The following is a 23,914-nucleotide window of genomic DNA, read 5'->3' as shown; positions in this document are numbered from 1 at the left end:
AGCGTGTTCTTTGGAGTTCTTTTCAACAGAGGCCTTTATTCCAGTTTTAAAAAAAGCCAAAATGGAAAATTACATTCTTTTTTTGTCCATTTACGCAGATGAAACCTCAAAAAAGAGAGAAACATTTCACAACTTTATTCCACAATCTGTTGGTTGTAGAATCATAATACATTATTGATCCATCCCGCGTATTTTGGCATACATCTTTATTTACTATTTGTACAATATATTATCTGTCCATCAACCCATCCCATCCACAAACAATGCTGTACAAATTGATCAATATAACATACATATATAATTTTCCAAAGTCTGTTTACCTATAGATGTATTATCCATTAGGCAAGAAAATACACAGCTGAGTACCTTGTGTTTCAAGTTGTTTTAACTGGCATGAGATAATCTTCCCCCCTTAAAACTGAGACAGTCTCTAAATCAGTGTTTTGCGACCCAAAAGAGAAAACGGGAGAAGGTGAGAGAAAATAAAGAGAGTGCTAGCAACTGAAAAGAGGTGAAAAATTCAAAGAGAAGTGAGATTTTCCTCAGAAGCATCAACACTTCCGCATTGCTCAGAATTATTTTATTGGCTCCACCAGCTTTCTGATGAACGTCAGATTCCATTCAACTGCGGTGGTCCAACAAAAAGTAGAAAACGACAGCATCTGTATAGTACTCGCACTGCGATCCAGCAGACGAGGGGCCTCTGAAACGGACAGTCACCTGGCAGATATTGGTCACGCCTCTATAGTATGACTATAGAGGACTGCAGTGTTCTGTCTGTACAAGTGGTGGTCAAGTACTGTACATTTATGTATTGTAGCCAGCATTGTTAACCTCCCTGCCATCTTATTGCGTCTGCAGGCAGCTACCGAGGCTAGAAGCTACCTTCAGTTAGTTCAAGTCCAGTTCAACCCTCCATAGTCTCCAACAGAAACCTCCTTGTAGCGATTGACTTATCCAGTGCCGCGAGGTCCACATACATAGCAATCCAGTGTAAGGTACAGGAGTGGATATGACCTTCACAGGAAAAAAGTGGCACTAACAGCAGTGCAGTGAATACATCAGAGGATTGGTTAAGTGCAAAGAGTCTAAAACATTTTTTTGGAGGGAGGTGGGTCTTCAAGTTCTCAAGATGTGGTTCGAAAAACGTGAGCATGTGAGAAAGCCAGCTGACTGGAGAGATGGAGAGATGCTGTATTGGGCCAGGCTTATTCCGGGGACAGGGCCATGCCAGCTGACTGGAGAGATGGAGAGATGCTGTATTGGGCCAGGCTTATTCCGGGGACAGGGCCATGCCAGCTGACTGGAGAGATGGAGAGATGCTGTATTGGGCCAGGCTTATTCCGGGGACAGGGCCATGCTGGGTTAAGAGGAGCTCTGTATTTCAGGTCAGGGGGTGCAGAGAAACACGCTTCCTCCTGTGACGTCGTCTTACCTGCCGAAGATGCCCTCGTACTCCAGCAATATGAGCTCCACAATCTGGTTCTGATACACCATATGGATTGCCATGTTCAACGTCTCCGTCTCAGGTCGCAAGAGGGTTGGGCCGAAGACGATGGCCACACTCTGGGTCGTCATACGGTTCTCCTCACCATGGTCGATCACCCTGGAGAGAGTGCGATTGAGAGTGTATTAGGGAGGGAGAAGTGCAGGTACAAGCATAGACACATAATGTAAGTAAGTGAAATGCTAAATAAGGAATTGCTTCAATGGTCCATGGCTCCACGCATCATCCTTTAAGCATTAAATGTGTCTTCCTAATGTAGAGCACACAGCAGGCTTCCTTCCGTTTCGATTAATTTTACTACTTGACCCATTTAGGCCCGAGATCAGATTCTAAAAATGTCTTGTTTGAAAATGACAGTTTTCTGAAAAATCTATGTTAAAAAATAGCAGACCTACAAGTTCATAGCGCGCCACTGGCGCGCTATGAACTTGTAGGTCTGCTATTTTTCAATGGCTAAAGCATAACATAATGCTAACACCAAAAGGGGTTCCCGCCCAAAATGGGTTAAACTACAATCCATACAATTTATGGCAAGAGGGAATTGCAACAATGTCTGAACTACACTAAAGATGTCACCGCATTTGGTGTTTATTGACACTCAACAAGTCTACTTAGGCCAACCACTGTACTATGTGTACAATGATGGTCAAATGTAGTGCTTACGTCCTGAGGTGTTTGAAGAGGACCTGCATGGTGTCATGGTTTGGTTTGGGCAGCTGTTTCACCAGCTCCTTTATGGTATGGACACGCTGCTTGTAGTCAGGAATCTCTGCAGAATGGACAAACCTGTCACAACTTTGAAGCGATGCAAAAGTGACTTCCATGATGGCTGAGCCAATGGCTTGGCGGTGTGTGTGTGTGTGTGTGTTGTACATACTGATGGCGTTGACAAAGTCGTGGAAGAAGGCGTAGGTGAAAAGAGGCTCAGGCAGATCTCTGAGGTACATCTTCAGAGCTCCAGTGGTCACATGGATGTCCTCCCACTTCCCATCTGTTAGGTTTACCTTCTCATCTACACAGTCAGGCACACAAAATAAATAGAATCCCACCGTGTAAATTATGTACTATCAATTGCCAGACAATAGCTTTAGACAGTACAATAATATGCCTTATATGCACGTGTATTCCTACAAAGCCTCAATGCATGCTGGGTGGAGGTTAGAGGTGAAGCGTTAACCTGGAGGGTGGAACCTTACCGTGATTGACAGTGTAGCGCAGCTTCTGTATGATGGCCAGGTTCCCACTCACCCTGTACAGCCCATCCACAGAAAGACCTGCAGGAGGGTAGAAATAACATGAAAATAACATGTAGTGTTGGTTGCCCAACACAGGGTATATCTTCTAGTCATTCTACAGTGCAGTCAACAGGACCAATTCAAGCTAATAAATACTCTACAAGAGTATATTTATGGCCTGGGCCATGGCTCAGTGGTCCAGGCACCTTGGCTGGTAATCCAGTCTGGCAGTGTGCCCCAATCCCGACGGCCTTTACTGCATGTCTTCCCCCCATCTCTCTCCCCATTAGCCTACGGTCTGTCCCTCCATAAAATATATAAAATAAAAGGCGAAAGCCACAAAAAAATACATTAAAAAAAAAAAGAGTATATTTATATACTGGTATATATTTAATCAACAGTTTGGCATGCTGCTACTCCTTCATTACCCTAGACATGCACCGAGGAAGTTAACACACACTGATCATAATCTGCACATGCACGTACACACACCATCTGCAGTTCTTATGGGACCACATCGGTGGAATAGCATGTTCAGGCCATTGACTTGAGTGAGTCCCAGTTAAGAACTGCAGATGATGATTTGTGTGTGTGTAGTCCATGTCGGTATCACTCACCGTTAGTCTCCACGTGGTCGATGCACATCATCACGAAGCTCGGCACAGTGGCGTTCTCCCTGTAACACAGGTCACTCAGGCTGCAGCCAAACACCTGATCTGAAAACAAAGGTTAAACACATGTATGAACCCCAGCGTCCCTATTGTTGGCATGTCATACTGTAATAGGCAGACAGTCAGCTAAAATAGGCAAAGATTTGGCGGATATCTATTTGCATACAATAGGCTGACCAAAATGTAACTTATCAGGATTTATCTGGGTTATTAACCTGCATCCTACCTTTGATATATCCCTTGTCTCTGACAGACTGCAGTGTAGGCCGGCGCGTCAGGAACCTCTTCAGCTTGTGTCTGGTTTTCTTGTTTTCCGAGGCATCATCCATGCTGGTGGAGGTCTTCATGGCTGTGGGGGAGGGATGGGACAACGTTATACAGTGTACTAGGGCGCTACAACTGATGATTTTCTTAGCAATTATTCTATCGATTACTTTTCATATCTAAAATATTTGTAAAACTTTGCCATTATCAACAAATTGATTAACTACTTAGGTGTTATTTTATATTATGTTGCACAACAGTGCTGTGCAAAAATCTACAAGTTCACAACGTGTCATGAGGCATTGTGAGCTAGTACATTTTCACTATTTAGTTTGAAACATTTTGCCTATATTGAGTGACATACGCAAAATAGGGATTGACTATTGATCGGTTATTTTATTAAATTGATTATTTTTGTATAAATCGACTAAATAGATTTGTTCGAGTAACTGTTTGTTTGACCCCTAGAAGGAACCACTGAGGTGTGACTGACTCACCTCTGCCCTTCTTAGAGTCTCTGTGATCCTTCTCCTCGTCCTGTTTCTCAGCGCCAGGAGACTCTGGCATGTCCTCTTCTATGGCCTCATCAGACTCCCATGCCTGGAAACAAACAAACACCATTTTATACAAACATTTATTTTACCCATTTATTCATGTTGTATTACACTTGCATGTCTGTTTTACGCTACTTTCTTACACTTGGCTACTCAACTACGCCATTACTTCTGGGCTATTGGACCTAGCTGGTATAAACCTAATCTACAGTAACAACTTTAACACATATATCCTACACAGAGGTCGATATCAGTATTACTGTAGCTGTGGGTATTGGTCCTGTCTTGTATTGGGGTATTGTGTCCTACAGTGTTCCTCTAAGGGTGAGTGCTTTGCCCACATACACACAACGACCATTTTGGTCTCACTATCAGGTAAGAGCAAAATGGACGCCATGTGAATATGGTCAATGTTGGGGTGTGAAAGCAGTGAAGCACTAGGTACAAAGGTAAATTGCTTCTGTGTACGTTTCACTCATAAACAGTGTTTCTTATTGTGCTTGTGAAGGTGGAGGGGTGGGGGTGCATTATTACATGCGTGCTGATGGTGTCCTGAAGTGCTCTGTACCAGTCGTTGATCACGCTGTCGTTCTCCGACTGGATCAGGAGATCCGTGCCTTGGCGTGTTTTCAGCTGCGCACACACACACACACACACACACACACACACACACACACGCACACACACACACACACACACACACACACACACACACACACACAGTTTACAACCCGCATATCATCCACTCCAGGACAAAGGCCATACACTGACACCACGGCGCATAAACAGCGCCTCAAACTGTGACTCCGCCCACAACCGGGGGAAGTTGTGATTTGCGCTCGTTCACTGCAATGCAATTTGCGGCATTTTCAAAACAACATTGAGCAGAGTAGCGATTATCAAACGTATTTGCAATGCCATACGTTGAAAGATCTGTTGCCCGTGGACAAGGCACGCTACCTCCGCAAGTTAGATAGCATCGGCATAGATGTTTGTCCGTATGTGATTAAGGATTGGACCAAGTTGCATTGGCAGCCATAGAAAATTCTTACCCCAGGCTAAAACCGGATGTGACGTTTTTGGGCGTTCCTGTCTAGCGTGGTGTCAGTGTATTGAGGCAGTTGTCCGGTGCAGCAAACCCAACCCCTCTGGTATTCTAAAAACTGAATTAATTAAAAACTAAGTCTATCTGACCAGGTGTGGTCATCATGGAGGTGGGTTCCCCTCAGTCACCTCTAACACATGCTTCTTGCTGGACTTGTCCTTTGAGGCCCACTCCACCGAACCTCCCTTCAGGTCCACGGTGAACTCGGGCTTGGATTGGCTGCTTCCAAACTGGGGATGAGGAGACAGGAGAATAATACATGAACAAAAGTGTGCATTTGGAAAGACGCTCTGAGAATGTGCTTAGACTGGTTGACATATTAGACGAGTGGTTGGAAGGGTAGTTTATTTAATATTTTCTTCCTGCAGTCCAGCAGGAAGAAAATATTAAATAAATGAATGCCACCCAAACAGCCAAGAGACAAACAACAACACAACACCAGAGAGAGAGAGAAACACACACACACTTCAACAACTTCTATTTTCCAGAAGGGATAGACACTGGGCTCGAACAGTTTATGCCTTTCATTCAGGTGCTAGTACAAGAAATTACTGACTTTCAATCTTGCTCAAAGTCATGATCTGAGGAAGATTGAAAGATTGAAACGTCAGTAATTTCTTGTAATACTAGCACCTGAATAAAAGGCTTAAACTGTCCGAGCTGCTCCAGTGTCTATCCCTTATGTTGTCCCCGCTCCTGTGACGCACCAGACTAGCCGTATTAGTATTTGCTGGTAGAAACGTCTTTCCACAGACTTCTGTCACTCACCCAACTGGTTCCGCCTCCTTGGCCTTTAGCAAATAGCAGTGTGGATGCTTGGAGTACCGTCCAGGAAGAGGTCCAGTTCTTCCTGTCAGGGGGATGATTCAACAACATTATCTTATATTCAGTTTTCTCTCATCTAAAATGTTATTATTGTATCATTTTCGAAAATGACAAAAACACAACTTCTGGTACTGCACATTTAAAGTGATAGTCCGGGATAAGTATATTGCAGTACATTGGTATCAAGCAAATAATTTACCCCTCAATTCTAACATTCTACACAGATTCATTCATTATTTTCTCTTAGATACAGACGCACAACAATGTATTTTACCTGTGGTTTAATCTGTAATCTAAATATCCTAGTACTAGGTCAGCAGCAACTACAAGTACTGCATCAGATTTAAACTGCCTCTTACTCACCGCACTTTCTTGCCATGTTCAGTGATCTTAGTCACATTCAGAACGCCACACTTTTCTGATGGCTGCAGAGACACACAAACATCAACATATTGGAATGGTGGCATACAGGAACCACAGAGAGAGAGAGAGAGAAAAGAACAGAGCAAAGAAATGCCCAAAACTACATTCACAGATGAGATCAAACATCTGTCAATGCTAGTAAACCTCCGGTCGTACAACCCAAAGAGCTCTGGCAGAGAAAGCTCCGAACACGACACCACCACCAAGATCACCACCACCTAAAAGAACACCACTTCAGGAGAAAAACACTGCAAATAGGCTTTCCATCACCACACCTTTCAGAAAGGGAAGCTTCAATCAGGGATAAAGTTGCCTAGACTTGCAATCATAGAATTCTATAATTGCAAGCCTTTAAGGCTGTGATACAGTTGGTATTTTTAAAAGGGCTTTAGAGAGGCAAGAGGGGAGGAGAGGGGAGATACTAACAGAGGGGGGGTGCTTTGGAGATGAAGGGCAGGAGGGGAGGAGAGGGGAGATACTAACAGAGGGGGGATGCTTTGGAGATGAAGGGCAGGAGGGGAGGAGAGGGGAGATACTAACAGAGGGGGGGTGCTTTGGAGATGAAGGGCAGGAGGGGAGGAGAGGGGAGATACTAACAGAGGGGGGGTGCTTTGGAGATGAAGGGCAGGAGGGGAGGAGAGGGGAGATACTAACAGAGGGGGGATGCTTTGGAGATGAAGGGCAGGAGGGGAGGAGAGGGGAGATACTAACAGAGGGGGGATGCTTTGGAGATGAAGGGCAGGAGGGGAGGAGAGGGGAGATACTAACAGAGGGGGGGTGCTTTGGAGATGAAGGGCAGGAGTCAGAGTCAGGAGTGGAGGGCTTGGGGCCTGGAGGAGGAACATCCTAACAAACAAACAGGGACGACACAAGGCAAATCAGTCAAAAAAAAGGCACTTCAACCAGAAGGGACCACATCACGAGAATATGAGACATTAATGTAAGTGCAGATGTTTGATAGTGTTATTCATTGACTAGGAAGACCTTTTGCAATTCGATTGAATTAAGCAGTGGGAGTCTGAAGTGTGATAGTTGGGAAAGGCCTCTAGTTTTGTGGTAAACTGCACCCAGCACAATAGTTCCACGCTGTCGCCAATGCAATTTCCTGTCAGCACTGAGATTGAATTGAATTGAATCCGTTGCCGTGGAAGTCGGCAATATTCTGCTGACAATGTGCAAATTTGACAAATGATCAATAACTAGCAAAACTATTTCTGATTGCCTTTTATAAAAAAAGAATCACATAAAATGGATAGGACTGAAAATAAAATGGTGGGGGAAAAAAAGAAAAAAGCCAGTGTTATTGTGGTGGGATGTCCCTTTTAACCTATCTGTCCTATAACCAGCTTTGTGTGTTTGTGTGTAGTACCCCATAGCGATGATTTGATTGGCTGAGCACCCCATAGCAATGATTTGATTGGCTGAGCAATGTACTGTACGTATTGAGGATAAAAAGTGAGGACGCCAATTGTGATTGGCCGGAATGTGATGTGTGGTTTGTTGAGGGTTTTCCTGAGGGCGATGAACAACAAACCACACAAATCACAAATCGACGCCCTCAAATTAGAGGCCAAAACATCAAGAGACAATATACATAATAAATTACTGTATGTTGAAAAATGGTTGAAAACACAAAACATTCTTTCCGTGGGGGAAAAATATAATCAAAGAGGCATTCAAGTGACCAAGATCTGTCAAACACATTTCCACAATTCAAAGTGTCCTTCACTTCCACTGTCAGGCGATTCAGGGGAGGATGATCAGTCTAAAGTTAACGCAGAAGTCAGGATAGAGAAACAGATACATCCGGTGATGCTATAGTGCCTCGTTTCGTCTCATTATCGTCATGCAAGGTGATTGGCTTTTTGGATTGAGGGTCAAGGCAATTGATTTGATTGGCAGGTTGAGTGACAGGTCACACTGACTTGGTGTTTGTATGGGTGTGGCCGGGCAGAGCCTGCGCGGAAACGCCTGGTTTTGAGGAGCCGCTGAAACAAAACCATCCGTTTGTAACCTTGTGTTGTTATCACACAAACAAAACAACCTACACGTACCACTCAACAGGACAGAACAATAGCTAACATTTGTACACGAACTGTATAATGTTTTTTTACCCCACTCATTTTAATTGGGGTCTTTAAAAATAATAGTAATATAGTATCAGTTGACCAAGGTTTATTGAATGTAATAAAACATGGAAGGAAGGTCTAATTATTTGTAATCACTGGGTATGGAATGCAATGAGATAATTGGGAGAAAATGAAATGAAATGAAACAAAGGAGAAATGTTCTCTGGTTGTAGTGTAATAACAAAGTGATAGAAGATTTTGTCTATTTAATGACATGTATGGACTGTACTGCATAAAGTGATTCAGACCTTGTCGTTGGGCTCCAGGACGTAGGTGCTGTGTCTCCACTTGGTGAGGACGATGGGTTCCTGTCTCCTGTCCAGACTGCGGGTCTTGGGGGCATCTCTGTCCGGCTGGGGTGGTGAATGGTTGTACTGCAGGGGACAACAAAGAGAAAGGAGCAGGGTTGGAATCAAATCACTTTAAGTCCATCACACAACACAACATCTTTATAAGATGAGGTGAGCCCGATTTATAATTGCTGCCCTTTGAGGCGCAGGACAGTGTTGTACATTTTTGTAAAAAATAGCATTATTTAGCAATGAGTGGGAAAGATTACCTTGGGCAGCTCCCATTCTGACCTGGAGCCATCTGCGCTGTAGTAATAGGGCCTGCCCTGGTCATCTACATGCTTTATCCACTGTTGGCACACAAAAAGTCAAAAGTAGGTCTGACTGTATGTGCCCTGACCTTACGCAAGAGTGTATTTGACTGACGCCGGAATAACATTGAAAACAAATCCTCTTTGGAACATCATATAAAGTGGACTGTGTGTGATGCTGGAACGCCACCATGAAGGACCCCAGAAGCACAGAAGCAGCACCCCAGAGAGGACGTACAACACCATCACACTGTCCTCTGCTGGTTGTATTCAAAGACTTGACTGTGATTTATTAAATTATGACGTTATTAAAATAACACGGGTGCATCCGGCTTAGCTGGGGATGTTCGTTGGCTATTACCAAAAATGTAAAATGACAGGAGAGTCTCCCTGGAATGAAAACAGCCAGCAGAGGGAACTAGTCATCACTGTCCTTCCAAAAGAGGGAACCCTTGGACCGAAGGTACCTTCTCGTTAGTGTAACCGCTGACGTACAGCGTGTGGCCGTGCTCATCCATCTCCTCTGACCAGCCGCGGGGTGGCGAGCCGTACTGGCTGTCTGACTGGCTAGAGTAGGTACTGAGGCAGGTGTCCTCCGATGACAGAGGCTGGAGGCGGCCAATGGACAACGAGAGGAGAGGAAGGAAGGACGGCGAGAGCGGGAGAGGAGGCGTGGTCTACCATTCGGGGATGGGGGTAAAAAAAGAGAATGATGTAAAGAGAAGAGAGAGAGAGAGATATCTTTCACCATGGATAACAGATGATTGGAATGCACCCATAACCAATCAGTGTAAATCAGATTAGTGCAGAGCCACCAATGAAAGGAAATGCCCGCCACCAATGAAACAGAGTGCAGTGGATAGAGAACCAGACAACCATAATGAAGAAACCAATAAACCACTACTATGATGAACTCTGTGACCTCCTATAAACCTTGAATGTATGTGAGTGCAGGAGATCTTGTGGTGACCTGACTGTCGGTTTGCATTTGTTCAGCAATACCATTGACTGCTTCTCGCCAGTAGATGGCAGTGTGGGAAAGCAGTTTTAACTTATGGAATTGATGACTCAAAATCACTGATGCCTTCAGTGTGAGTCACCCTGATCTGCTACATGAGGAAGGACTCTGTGTGCCGTTTTAGTGGGCGGGCCAGTATGTGAATGAGAGTATGTTATCGTACGTGTAATGTTTCGGTACAGTACTACTCATCCATGTGTGAAATAGCAGTGATGTCACCCTTATTGCTGCCGCACAGGCATGCACATGGAATTGGAAGCGTGTGTGTGAGTGTGTGAGTGTGTGTGTATGTGTGACAGTGTGTATACACGTGTACAACATGCATCATACACAATCGAGTCGACTACCTAACGCCAAGTCGGAGTATTGTCTGCAATCTAATTTATAGTCTATTGTCTGAGAATTATGTTCTGCAATGCCCTGTTTAATTGAATAATCGATTATCGATCGACAGAAAATGTATCAAATTAAATGTAAGTAATGAAATAATCGGTTTAGTGATGTAATATGATGCTAAGATTTCTAATACATGCCATGTACAAGCATAATGTGAAGGTGCGTACCTCGGTACTCTCTCCAGCGCTGCCTGTGCCGGTCTCCTTGGCACGTGGTGGCTTCCAGGTCTTCTCCTGGGTGGAGCGGTTGTAGTAGAAGTGTCTACCGCTGTGATCCTTGTGGGTCTCCCAGTCCCCCAGCACGGACAGCGGGGAGCAGGAGGGCTGCGGCGGTTGGTTGGACTGGGAGATCTTCAGCTCCTGAAGGTTAGAGTAGACCGGAGAGTCGGAGCGCCCCTGGCCTGATGGAAACACCGACTGATGGAGAGAATGGGGGGGGGGGGGGGGGGGCGAGAGAGAGAGAGAGAGAGAGAGAGGGGAGGGGGGGAGACAGGGTAGCAGTTGATTAAAACCATGAATGCAGGCAGCAGTTTGTGTGTGTGTGTGTGTGTGTGTGTGTGTGTGTGTGTGTGTGTGTGTGTGTGTGAGAGAGACAGACACTGAATCATTTAAAACTTAAGTCATAATTGGATAATTCATCTCATAAGCATAGCAGCACTATCTCACACTTAACCATACATAACATTGTACTACTACAGACATGATGTATTTTGGGAGGCCAACCAGGAATTGATCTCCCGAAATATCAGATGGTCTCCCTCAGTGGAGAAATTGAGAAAATAAGCTCTCTAGCAAACGCAGATGATATGAAGCAAGCCCCCCTGACTTTTTTAACCACTCAATCAATTTAGAAAAGAAATGCATAATAGCTTAAAAATGTATGGCTGAGAGATATGGGTATAATTCATGTTATAGAATGTATTAGTTATTTTGTCCATAATTAAAAAACCCTATGGTAAAGAAAAAGAGTTTAAAATCAGGTCAAGGTAACCCATTGTGAATCACAAGTTTTAAGACTACAAACTGTAACATTCTTATCTGGTACAGTGGTTAATACACGACTAGGTACAGTATAGTCGGGTATTGATTAGATAAGTACCAATTTGATATTTTTATCTACTTTTATGTATCTTGTATTAATGACTTTTACGCTGCAGGATCAATAAAGTAACATTCTACTCCCAAATGTAGTACAATCCTAATCTCTTTTGATGAATTGAACATGTGTAATGCTTAATTGGGTCGTCCACTCACAGTTAACAGTCTTTGTATTGAGTTTGTGCTTGAAATGTACTGTAATTCTGCAAACTGTTAATAAATATTTCAATCAATCAATCAATCCAGAGCTCAGCAGTAATCTATACTATAGGAATCAGAAGGTTTACTTATGTGAGGAATGAACTGTAAAGTGCTTTGAGTGGTCGAAAGAGTAGAGGATCTACATAAAAGCAGTCCATGTACCACTTTACCATTTCATCTTGCTACTGAAAGATGAGCGCTAAGTTTCAGTCTAATGTATGTAGACATGGAACACCTCGTCACATTGGAGGACACAGAGGAATGGGACAAGAGGAAGGAAGTGTAGCACATAACAGGAAGTGAGAGCGGGACAGACAGGGAACCGTAAACTGCCAGGCTGTACTTGTTACATAAGAGATTAAACTGGGAGAAATGCAGAAGTGAGACTGACTTGTTGTGGAAATTGATTATTCTGTACATCAACCTAACAGAACATCATCAAGAAAAAAAATGAGAGATGAGAAAAAATGTAGAAAAATAATAAAGGAAATGCCACCATAAAAGCATGTTATTCTTTAGTTCTTGGGAAATGTACTGCAACAATAAATCTCCAATGTGATTCCAACATAATCTAACACACCCTTGACAGAACCACAAACACAAAACATCATCTCAGAAAACATCTTCTGCCAATATTCCTGTCACAACACTTGAGCAACATCAATCAAGTCCTATTATAATATATATTATATATATTCTTTACAGAGAAACGTAGTAAATTCTTGACACCGACTGTTCTTCATGATCATTTTAAATTGGCATTACAAAGGAGCTGAATGTCTGGGGAGTGACAGGGCAGAGAGAGGCTCATAAATAATGCCAGTGTGCCCTGAAGCCTCGTAGAGCCTGTGATGGTTTTATTACTCGGAGATCAATAGGGATGAAATATGCAGGGGTCAACAGAGAAAACAGTTGGAGGGCTGCTGGCAATCGATGGACTGTTCACTGGTCCCGAGGAGATAGTCAGATACTACCTCATGCTGACTGTACTACCAAAGAAATGTGTCATACAGTATATACAGCTCTCTGGTTCCCAGTGGAGAAACCATTTTCATTTTTGATAAGGCACCAGGTAGGAGCACTGATGTATGCCTATATTGCCTACATGTGCATGATCTGCACACCACTGTAACATGTAATTGCTTTATCAATCACAATCAACACAATGATGATCTGTTCTCATTGGCACAGTAGAGTCAGTGTTGAGATATACCTTTTTCTATTTTTCTTCAATTCCATGTTTCTATTCTATATAAATTATACATATACAAGTGCAAGGATTCAGGTTACATAATTCATACATGTTGTATTTGTACTTTATGTCAATGGATTTTTTAAGGTAGAGAAATCTGATCAAATTCTTTACACATGTCGGCTGTGGCATCGACAACTGTTCAAGATGCCTCACCTATGGACAGTATGTTTTGGCATCATGTGCCCCAAGAACAGTTCTGTAAGTGCTGGTATTCCCTCTCAATGTAAAAACGTATTTAAGTCCATGCAGATACAGAAACTATTCAAATAAGCTGGAAACGTGCTCGCATTCTCTTGTAACTTTGTTTGAATGCATCTGGTTAGCAGAGTCAAGGTGAATTAGAATAGCCATGCCATCCTTGGTTTAATCCTTGAAGTGTTGTAGAGCAAGACAGAGAACGTATGCTTGCGTTTTATGGGGCATACATTTTTTTAAGGGAAAAAACAAACAAAAGAAAGACAAAACATTTTGGGTTGCATTTGGCCAGAATTCCTCTTCACATAACAGAACCCAACACATGTATAAATGAAAACTTGTCTACCTTTGGTGGTGAGCAACAAGTGAACAGATTATCATCTCCATATTCTGTGAGAGGATGGAGCAGTACTCTCCTCAGACGCATCATGGAGAGTATGTCATGGAAATACTTTGGTTTCAGTGCAACGCTGAACCGTTCTGAAGTCTCTCTCTGTGCTGTTAAGCGCACATGTGAGTTTATGTATCAAAGGGGAAGTTCAACCGTTGGGAAGCTGCGGAGACAGATCTCCACTACGATGCAACCACAAAACCACAAATTTCCCCTCTGGAGTATCTGTGTTCTAAACACAACTTCAATGAACCACCACCAACCACAATACAGTCATACACACAGTTAAGTGTGTGTGTGTGTGTGTGTGTGTGTGTGTGTGTGTGTGTGTGTGTCTGTGTGTGTGGCTGCTGACACAGAACTGTGTGTGAACAGTCTGCGAGGTGCTCACTTCATAACTCAAAACTTGAGATTGCTCAAAAGAGTCGACAGAAATGAGCCGGTCTTTAGCCAAAACCTGGCAACCCGTTAGCTGTAGTTATCAAAGGGCTGTAGTGCCATTAACAATGAACAGGCACAGGGTGTTTGTACCTCCATTGGTCAAGCACATTGTGATCATCAGATCAATACTACTGTATTTGACTGGTGGTCTCCTGAGAAGGGCTCTGACCACTGCAGCACAGCCACAGGTTGACCTCTTATATTTTGATGACTGCCCTTTTTTGAAATGTGATATTGTTGGTGGTAAAGTCAGGCTGGTACACCAGTACCTCTACAGAGCAGACCACGGAAATGTCCCTCTTTACAGCGACACATAGACCACAAATGTGGCCTCCTGTGTTAGGTCGGTGAATATACATTTAGATGTATAAGGTCTAATATTAGACAGACATGGTTTATGAGGCTGTGGCATCAGTTTGTCTACTCTGAGATGAAGCCTAGAACACACCATTCCTTTTGAGGCTGTATTCTGACTTTATAGGCCAGGAAATGCATTAGTTGTGGAGATTGTAGTACACAGCACAGACAGTGATAAAGTAGTGGCTCTGGTCCTGTCGAAAGACAACATTAACAGCTGATACTGTCTGCACTCGACGGGAGTTGATATATATGTGTTACTCCTTTACAGTAAGTAAAGGCGGTTTCCCTTTTTGTAAAAAACGAAACAAAAACGGTAAATATATAAATTAATATTTTAAAATGAATCGCAGCTTTACCAAATTCTGAGTCGACGGTTTGCACTCCCTTGCGTACACACTAGATTTGTTTCTTACGTTTCTTGTTTTTATGAGGCATATACTTTAACTACATGAACCGCTTTATGAGCTTACAGATCAGCCACTTTTGGTGTCAGGGGGAAAAGAGGGGCCTGGTATAGACCCCTCTCCCAGGGGTGCAGTATATAGGGTTTAAGAGTTAAATGCTACTCTAAACAGTAGGCTAGCGCTGTACAGGCAAGCTAGGTCTTAAACAGAAGCTTGTAGTTGACCAGAGTCAGGCAGTGCTGTCCATTAGGTGGCAGTCTGACTTCATTAAGTTGTCTGAAGATTAGGGAGGGTGGGGCCAGTGGAGGACATTTCCTGTGTGGCACAGATCAACCTGCTCTACTGCATACCACAGGGAGCAAGCGTGCACAGCGCACACACACTCCTCCCAAGTTCTGCTATTGCTGCAATGCAGGCACTTCAAAGTAGCCTATGGACTTTCCTAAACACAAGGCATGTCGACACAGTAACACGCGCACACGCACACACGCGCACACAAATGTAGTTACCGGTACATAGGAAAGATAATCATTGCAGTGCTTTTCCTACTAGGACAGGACACCCAAACACACACACGTGCATATTACACACATGTCACATAACCCACACAGGCACACACACCCACACACACTTACCATGAGTGTTAATGACTGCTGTAATTCTTCCCATGTTTTTTGCACATGACACATGGACATGGACACACTGTGGGGTTTGATCCTGTGAACTTTCAGTTCACAGGACCATTTTACAGCAGTGGTTCCCAAAGTGGGGTCCGGGGACCCCCAGGGGTCCTTGAGGGAGGCAGCTAAATGATAGTTTGGAGTTAAATGTGTACACTCTCAGAGTTGAATTAACATTGATTTTACAATATAAATTGGGGGTCCCAGAGATAGAAATGCCATTAAATGGGGGACCGTATAGAGTAGAGTAGACTAATGCATGTCAAACTGGGGGTCCTTGAAATTTAATGGGTTGAGAATCACTGCTGGAGCTGTAAAAGTCTTCTCTTATGGGGGTCCCTGGCACATCATTTCAAATGGGGGTCCGCGGGCTGATAAGTGTCAATTTGGGGGTCCTTGACATGAAAAAGTTTGGGAACCACTGAGTTACAGGACCGTTTCTGTCACATCTCAGAACCTAAAATCTATTGGATTCATGGGATTCATAGACAATCAGACAAACAAAGCTATTGCCCGTGTACAGCTCCTTTTGGTACAGTAATATGAGACAATAGACATTTAGTAGCTGCATTGACAGACAGCCTTTTGGGTGACAGATGACCACTGAGATTAGCTGGGGAGGGGTTAAGGGGCGCCAGGGAGGGACAATGCCATGTAAACAGGAAGAGGGTGAGTTCTATACGATTTAAAGGGCAAGTCTGTCATTTCTGATGAGATTAGACAACAGACAGATGGAGAGTCAGGGGTTCAGGAGATGAGGTGAACTGGGGTCACGCGCACGCGTGCACACCATTTTTGACATGTTTATCATTCATTCCTTAGTTTACATTGCGTTAATCCCTTTGATTTGTTACAATTCAGCCACATGTACATATTGTTGGAGGGAAGTATTGGAGGAAATATGAAAAAAAGAAGAAAACCCCCCCCAGAAAGAACACAGATGTCACTGACGAAATACAAATAAAGAAAGAAAAAAGGGTGTGGGTGTGTGTGTGTGTGTGTGTTTTGTTTGTGCATGTATGCGTGAGTGTAGTCAGTGTACATTCAGTCTGGTTTAGTAATCCCAGTCAAAGTGAACAAGCAGAATAACGACACGGAATAAAGGCCGACCGAAGCCCAGACAAACACAAGTAACCACACAAAACAGCCGTGAAACGCTTGCCACCACCCAGGCAATTACACAACTACAATTACACTGAATAGGAGAAAACGGCATACAATGTGGTGCAGGGAAAACAGCCTGGGGTGGCTGCTTTGTGCTCAGAATGACTTTATGAAGCTCAGCCCAATATAGGAAACACTCTGCAGGTTACAACAACCCCAAAATGCCACGTGCTACTTGGCAGGCACTTGGGTCCAACCTTTTGTTGCCGTTCTGAGAATATGTCCGAAAAAAGATGAAAACAAACATGAACACTACTGCAGTGTTTGTTTAATTCAACACTCATTTTTACTTGATGTCAAACCCACGGCTTAATGAACAACACCAACTCCAAGGCCGCCCTCCAAGTCTCTAGCGTGATACAGTGAGTGTGAAAAGACAGATCCTACATCCTCGTGGTCTACAGATGACTAGGCTGCCATCACCTCAGGTGAACTCCTTAGATGCCTTTTCAACTCATCCACATGGGTGGAGGGAGTTACTTGGAGGGGTACCGTTACCGTACAAGGGACATCCTTGTCATCAAGGCACGACGCAAACACCAGACTTCCTGCGTACAGTAGTTACGGTGCTTAGAATAGTAGGCCATCTACTCCCTATTTTATCACAGGACAAGACATCAGTGGTAAATGGTAAATGGTGCATTTATATAGCGCCTTTATCCAAGGCGCTTTACAGAGATTGTGCATTACATTCACCCATTCACACACACATTCATACACCGATGGCAACGGAAACCATGCCAGGCACCAACTAGCACATCGGGAGCAATTAGGGGTTCAGTGTCTTGCTCAAGGACACTTCGACAGTAACTCTGGGGGAGCCCGGGTTTGAACTGGCAACCTTGCGGTTGCCATCCAGGCACTACCCCTGAACCACCGCCGCCCCGCACTGCACTGAACGTGTCACTGGCCTCCCAGTCACAGGACAAGACATCAGTGCACCTAACATGTCACTGGCATCCCAGTCACAGGACAAGACATCAGTGCACCTAACATGTCACTGGCATCCCAGTCACAGGACAAGACATCAGTGCACCTAACATGTCACTGGCATCCCAGTCACAGGACAAGACATCAGTGCACCTAACATGTCACTGGCATCCCAGTCACAGGACAAGACATCAGTGCACCTAACGTGTCACTGGCATCCCAGTCACAGGACAAGACATCAGTGCACTGAACGTGTCACTGGCATCCCAGTCTCTCCTTTTCGGTTGTCCATTAAATACAAGTCTGATAAAAGATAAGCCCCATTAACTGGACGGCACACAGCCATTCATCAGTGCAGTACTAGACCAATTAATTCTATTACTGCTGTGTCTCTGTCTCTCTCTCTGTGTGTGTGTGTGTGTGTGTGTGTGTGTGTGTGGTGTGTGTGTGTGTGTGTGTGTGTGTGTGTCTCCATAGCACTGGCAGACAGTTGTGGACTGTTGTGACGCTGTTGTCCAGAGTCACAACATTGTGGCGGGCTTTTTACTGTGGCCCTCAATGTCCCTCTATGACTAGGATACACACACACAATAAGGCGAGTCAGAGACGGGACACACAGCTGCTACAGCTGCTGCTGTTCATTGATCTATCTGTCTGTGTGTGTGTCTGTGTGTGTGTGTAAATGATTGTGTGTGTGCGTGCATCTGTGGATATGCCAGTGTGAGTATGTGGGTGCACGCACAAAACAGTTTGTCTACTGTGGACATAATGTGGATGTCCGTGTGTAATTGTGTATGTGCACACTTGCGTGTTCCAGCCTAACAGCTGGCTGCCCTGTTCTCTCTGTAGTCATTTAAAGTAGCCTGGGTGAAGGTTTCCTAACTACTGATTCGAGGCTACAACAAACTGAATCACAGTCCAGGTCAGAAACATACTTATGAATCTCTCCATTGCGGTTATACTGGTTCATGCCATTATGTACTGTATTATGGAACATAGTTGCCGTTATCCACCATAGCTGTATCTTTGTTTGTCCCGGTTGTGTATAATTTATCAGGTTTAGCTGTCAAATATTATTAATCATATTTTTTTTATAGTACAATTGTCCTAAACATATACATTACCGACATTACAATTAATTAATAAAAAAATAAATAATACTGTGGTATAATCAATTAATAATACCACAGTTCACACTGCAAGTGCCAATATCTCATGACAACAGCACTCCGCCTTGTTTACCTTACTTGTAACCTATTAATTATTAATAACCTATTATTAATTATTTGATTTTAAATACAAATGAAACTGTGGTACAACAAAAATAATATGGTATACCGTGAGACATTGGCACTGGTGTGCCGAAATAGTAGAAACGCGGTAGATGGCAGACTGCCATACTGTAGATCAGCACACCAGTGTCAATATTCCCCAATATCCTTGTATCCCTAACCCATTTTGGACTGAGGCCGATTCTCAAAATGCCTTCTAAATCCTGACCCAAGTTTTCTGAAAAACATAAAATATTCATATAGCAGCAAATATTTTACATTTTTGAATACTGTATATACTGTACAGAACCCCAAGAGGGGTTCCCGTCCAGAATGGTTAGAACACCAAAAGGGGTTGCCGCCCAGAATGGGCTAAACATGGTGAAAAAAGCTTATTTTAAAAGCTGGTCTTTTCACTAGACGCCATGTTAAAACGCAGCCACACAGGCATTCAGTGAGACTGCCGACAGCCTCAACCTAACCACTAATCCTCTGCTAATACCTGCCACCTGATTGGTCCCTGATCATGAGTCTAATTCTACAGCACAGCGGTTGGTTGACAGTCCCAGGGCGCGTGTGTATGTGTATGTATGTGTGTGTGTGTGAGTGTGTATGTGTGTATGTGTGTATGTGTATGTGTGTGTGTGTGTATGTGTATGTGTGTGTGTGTGTGTGTGGCGGTGCACTGAGGACAGTAAGTGAGGGTAGGAGTATGAGGGGGCTTTTATGACGCAACAATGGAAACAGGTGGACATGGTCAGTGTTAAGGCCATCTCACGCAAGTGGACGTGGCCTGGGGAATGATGCATGCTACACATACTTTCCCACGTTGGGTCTGGTGAAGATAAATGCTCTATATGCATGCACAAACAAACAAAGCATTAGCCTACATGGAGAAGCTATAAATGCAGCTACACATGAGTCTACTTGCAATCCCCTGTAAGCATGCGAAGAGATTCTGTCAATAAACGATTAGCTTCTCCACTGCCTTGAGATAATAGATATTAAAAAAATAGATGCCTCATAAGGCCGCTGCAGTTCGTTGGAGCGATGTGTGTGCAAAAGGGGGCGGAAGTGCGCAGGAAGTGCTGAAGGCACGCTGCGTCGCTGCCCAAGTGACGTCACTCATGTGACTCCTCCATGTCTCTCGCTGTCACTCAAATGACTAACAGCCAATCACAGCATGTCTTTTCCGGAAGCTTGACAAGCTTGGCCTCATGCTTCCGCTATGCTTCGCAAAGAAAAATTTGCCCCCTCTCAACAACACATGCCCCAGAGCCGGAAGAGGTGTCTACCTTTATATGTCTATGCTTGAGAATGCGTCTTCTGCTACATGACAGGACAGAGCCCAGTTCAACTGGTCTCTGAAAAGACAGTGTCTGACCACAGTGAACCACCATTTCCATCGTGAAACTAGTTATCTAAATCCAGCACCTTCAGGGTTTGCCAACGTAGTTGAGGAAGATGTAGATATCAAACAGAGTTATGTGACCTTTTGACCTGTCTGCCCTGTGTTAGTATTATGGATTAACAGCCATGGGGAGCCACAGGATTTTACACCACACTAATCTCTTAAGTGTAATACTGTGCAGAGTATACACACTATCTATTCTATTAAATAGAGTGGTTTATGAGACAACTAATTTTCCTTAAGTTTACAAGTCTTTTTTAGCAATGCTTTTGTTAGCATCCATGGTATATAACAGACCGGTTCAACTGGTGAACACTGAGTGAATACCTTCTGCGTTGCTGTCAAAAGACAGATGAGGTTTCGTGAGCCCACCAGAGGAGGAACGTTGTGTATTTGTAGTTTCCATTTCAATAGTTTACAATTCAATCACACATTAGCTCTGTCAGAGATATCAGCCTGACTGCACAAACCCACGAAAGAGAATGATGTACACAGGAAGTGTGTATGTCATCTGTTCAGATCACATTGCAAGGACACAGCCTCACTGTGTTGAAGTTGCGCGGCCCAGCTGAGTCCTTTGAATAAAATGAAACCATATCCTGTGGGAAAGGACACGGCTGCGTCTTATTCAGTCAAATGTGCACAGTGCGTTCAAGGCTGCCTGTCCATTCACCAACTTGAATGAAGCCACAGGCTGTATATGCCAGATAACGGGGACATTATAAATCCATGGAGCTCTGATACAGTTGAGACCATGGCCTTTTGAGGAGGGTTGTCTATATCATTTGACTTCTTTCATTCAGACACCCACAGTAGGTCGATATCAAGATGTCCTTATATCAGCATAGCAGAGCAAGGGCCAAAAATTCAAATTCATGGCAAACGAAATACTTCACACCGAAAAGAGACTGGAGGCTTGAGGAAGTTGAACCATAAATGACAGCCTTACTGAAACGCATCTTACCACAAAACTCTACGGGAAAACATACAGTTAGTCTGTATCTTTTCCCACATACAGAGTTGGGAAGGGAACTGCCAACTCACATGCTGTTGTGGCGACCTTTCCCCTGGGCTATAAAAGCAGATAAGACTATATTCAGGTGAACCTTACCACAACTCTGCATACTAGTACTACTATAGGCTGGTGAAATCATTCATATTCTCCCCATTATTCCTTTATATCCTACACAGAGAAAAAAGGTACGGTAAAATTAGATCCATGCTGGTCTCAGTTACTGTAGTAGGGGAGTAAATCCCAGACATCACAATTCATTTGATTCGAATACGATTCTTTCGGAAACTATTTAGTCCAGCATGAGATCTCTCACATCTGTGATTTGCATCGTGGTGATCATCACTCACCACCACAATGCAAATCAATTTGATTCGATAATCAAACCAAATGGTAAAAAAAAAGAAAACATTTCCAAATCCATTGAATTATATATATTGAATTATATATATTGTGGTTAACCTAATTTGTTCAATATTAGTGGAATTACTCGAACATTATAGACAATAGAGACAAATGATAAACCAGGTTCTCAGCACTGCACTGCTTTTCAAGTGCCATATTAAATTTAAATGTATTTAGGCCAAATAAATGAATGATTAGCCCCATAATTGACTCTATCGATGCAGTTGAATTTATTTTATTTGACTATGGCATTCACTAGTAGTAATGTAGTCCATAACACTGTAAACTCCAAATTAGTAGTGCCGCTGTAATCGTTCCCTGGATATAGTCTGAACTCTGCACCACTGGGGACAAGCAGAACCTCTTGGGCTAATTGCTTTCAGTAATACACACATACACTTAAATCCAATGCTAAAAGCCAAAGCATGGGTCCACTGGGGACCCAGAGCATGTTAGTTAATTTTCATTATTTACAGCCATCTATTCAGGGGTCAGTTTTCACCAGGGGTGATGAATTATGAATTATGATGAATTGAACATGGTGGACCCTATTGTAAACAAGTGTAATGCTTTATGGTGTCGTCCACAGTTAACAGTCTTGTATTGAGTTGTGCTTGAAATGTACTGTAATTCTCCAAAATTGTTAATAAATTCTTCAATCAATGAATCAATGTGATGAACTAACTGTTAGAATAGACAACTAGCAGTCTGAATGGAGAATTACAGTACTAGTCTTACAGCATTCCCATGTGAGACAGTTGTTTGTTCCGACTACAGGAACCATGGACGTCAATAGGACGTCAAGAAAATACGCGTTTTTGTCCCCACTGTGTGAATGATGGCTGTGAAGTCAACGGGTGGGACTGGGAGATAGAGTCAAATGTCGCCTGGGCTGACGACAATGGGGCTGTAGGTAGTGGAGTGGTACCCTCAAACACATCCCACAAACCATGACTCACTCTCCATTTAAGTTCTCTTACTGAACTGAGATCAGAGGATGGCAGTTATCAAAGAACTGTGTGGGAGCAGAGTGACGTGAAGTCATTGAAGTGAAGACACAGAGTGACATTAAGCACGGCATGAGTGAGCACTGTTGTTGGTGAATTCAAAACCAGGGAAAATACTTAAGTTGATGAAGTGTTAGCATTGTGGGATTTTCAATCAGCTTTTTAGCAGGATTTCTGCTTAATTAAGCTAATATTATGACAATGCGTTTGGTTCAAGGTTCAAAACTTTGTACATTTTGATTTGCAGCTTGATTTAAAACATGACACAAATGACAAACAAACACAATTTTCAACAAACAGTATTTACCACACAAGATAAAACATGCTAAATGAAACCATGTGAAGTTGATAACATACGAACAATAGAGACATTTTGAAGTCATCTCTGCTTTATTCAGATACATGTACATGCAACACCGTCTTTGAGGCAGACATTGAACCCAGGATGTTATGGTTACTGGTGCTGAGCTGGTTCAGTCAGTCTCCATAGCATCCCTAACTCATTTAGAATGGCTTTCCCCGAGTACTGGGGATGTCGCACACAGAGTGGATAACATGTATGCATGTCACATATGCAATAATGACCTCGGACAGATGTAAAAATGACGTCATGAATGAATGGGGAATGGAAAAGAGAGTGAGTGAGTGGGTGAGTCACTCCTGAGGAGTCAAGTGACACAAGGAGCCTGTTCATTGACAAGCCAACGCACTGAAATAAAAGGATTATCTGCCAATCTGCCACAAGGGAGATGAATGTATTATATCACAGCACAGCACTGGGATGAGATGAGATGAGGCATTAAGCCCTAGGCGGTACAGGGTTCAACATTAACTCGTTTCCTGCAGGTCGAAGACGTGGCAGAGAGTATGTTTTCACTCCTGTCCCTCCATGTGTGTGTGTGTGTGTGTGTGTGTGTGTGTGTGTGTGTGTGTTTGTGACTGTGTGTGACTGTGTGTGACTG

At 43.4% G+C, this 23,914-nt stretch overlaps 1 protein-coding gene across 3 annotated transcripts in view; it reads right to left on the bottom strand.

The window, feature by feature from the left end:
* Positions 1-16: 16 nt before the first annotated feature.
* The window catches only part of LOC306943953 (rho GTPase-activating protein 12-like), a 52,812-nt gene continuing 28,914 nt past the window's right edge, over positions 17-23,914 (bottom strand). Inside the window, exons 3-18 of one of the 3 annotated variants that reach the window (XM_079530518.1) lie at positions 10,896-11,144; positions 9,782-9,991; positions 9,273-9,353; positions 8,962-9,087; positions 7,353-7,430; positions 6,525-6,586; positions 6,105-6,186; positions 5,465-5,566; positions 4,766-4,864; positions 4,175-4,277; positions 3,640-3,762; positions 3,360-3,458; positions 2,704-2,781; positions 2,385-2,519; positions 2,171-2,276; positions 17-1,606 (exon numbers count right to left, since the gene is read on the bottom strand). In XM_079530518.1, the coding sequence (XP_079386644.1) occupies positions 1,432-1,606; positions 2,171-2,276; positions 2,385-2,519; positions 2,704-2,781; positions 3,360-3,458; positions 3,640-3,762; positions 4,175-4,277; positions 4,766-4,864; positions 5,465-5,566; positions 6,105-6,186; positions 6,525-6,586; positions 7,353-7,430; positions 8,962-9,087; positions 9,273-9,353; positions 9,782-9,991; positions 10,896-11,144 (1,908 nt within the window). In that variant the 3' untranslated portion in view covers positions 17-1,431. The remainder of the gene's footprint in view (positions 1,607-2,170; positions 2,277-2,384; positions 2,520-2,703; positions 2,782-3,359; positions 3,459-3,639; positions 3,763-4,174; positions 4,278-4,765; positions 4,865-5,464; positions 5,567-6,104; positions 6,187-6,524; positions 6,587-7,352; positions 7,431-8,961; positions 9,088-9,272; positions 9,354-9,781; positions 9,992-10,895; positions 11,145-23,914) is intronic. The other 2 variants (XM_079530519.1, XM_079530520.1) reach the window with 2 other exon arrangements.

This window comes from Electrona antarctica (genome assembly GCF_951216825.1).
Source record: "Electrona antarctica genome assembly, chromosome: 19".
Lineage (NCBI taxonomy): Eukaryota > Metazoa > Chordata > Actinopteri > Myctophiformes > Myctophidae > Electrona > Electrona antarctica.
Note: the sequence above shows the minus strand (reverse complement) of the source record. Positions and strands in the feature narration are given on the sequence as shown.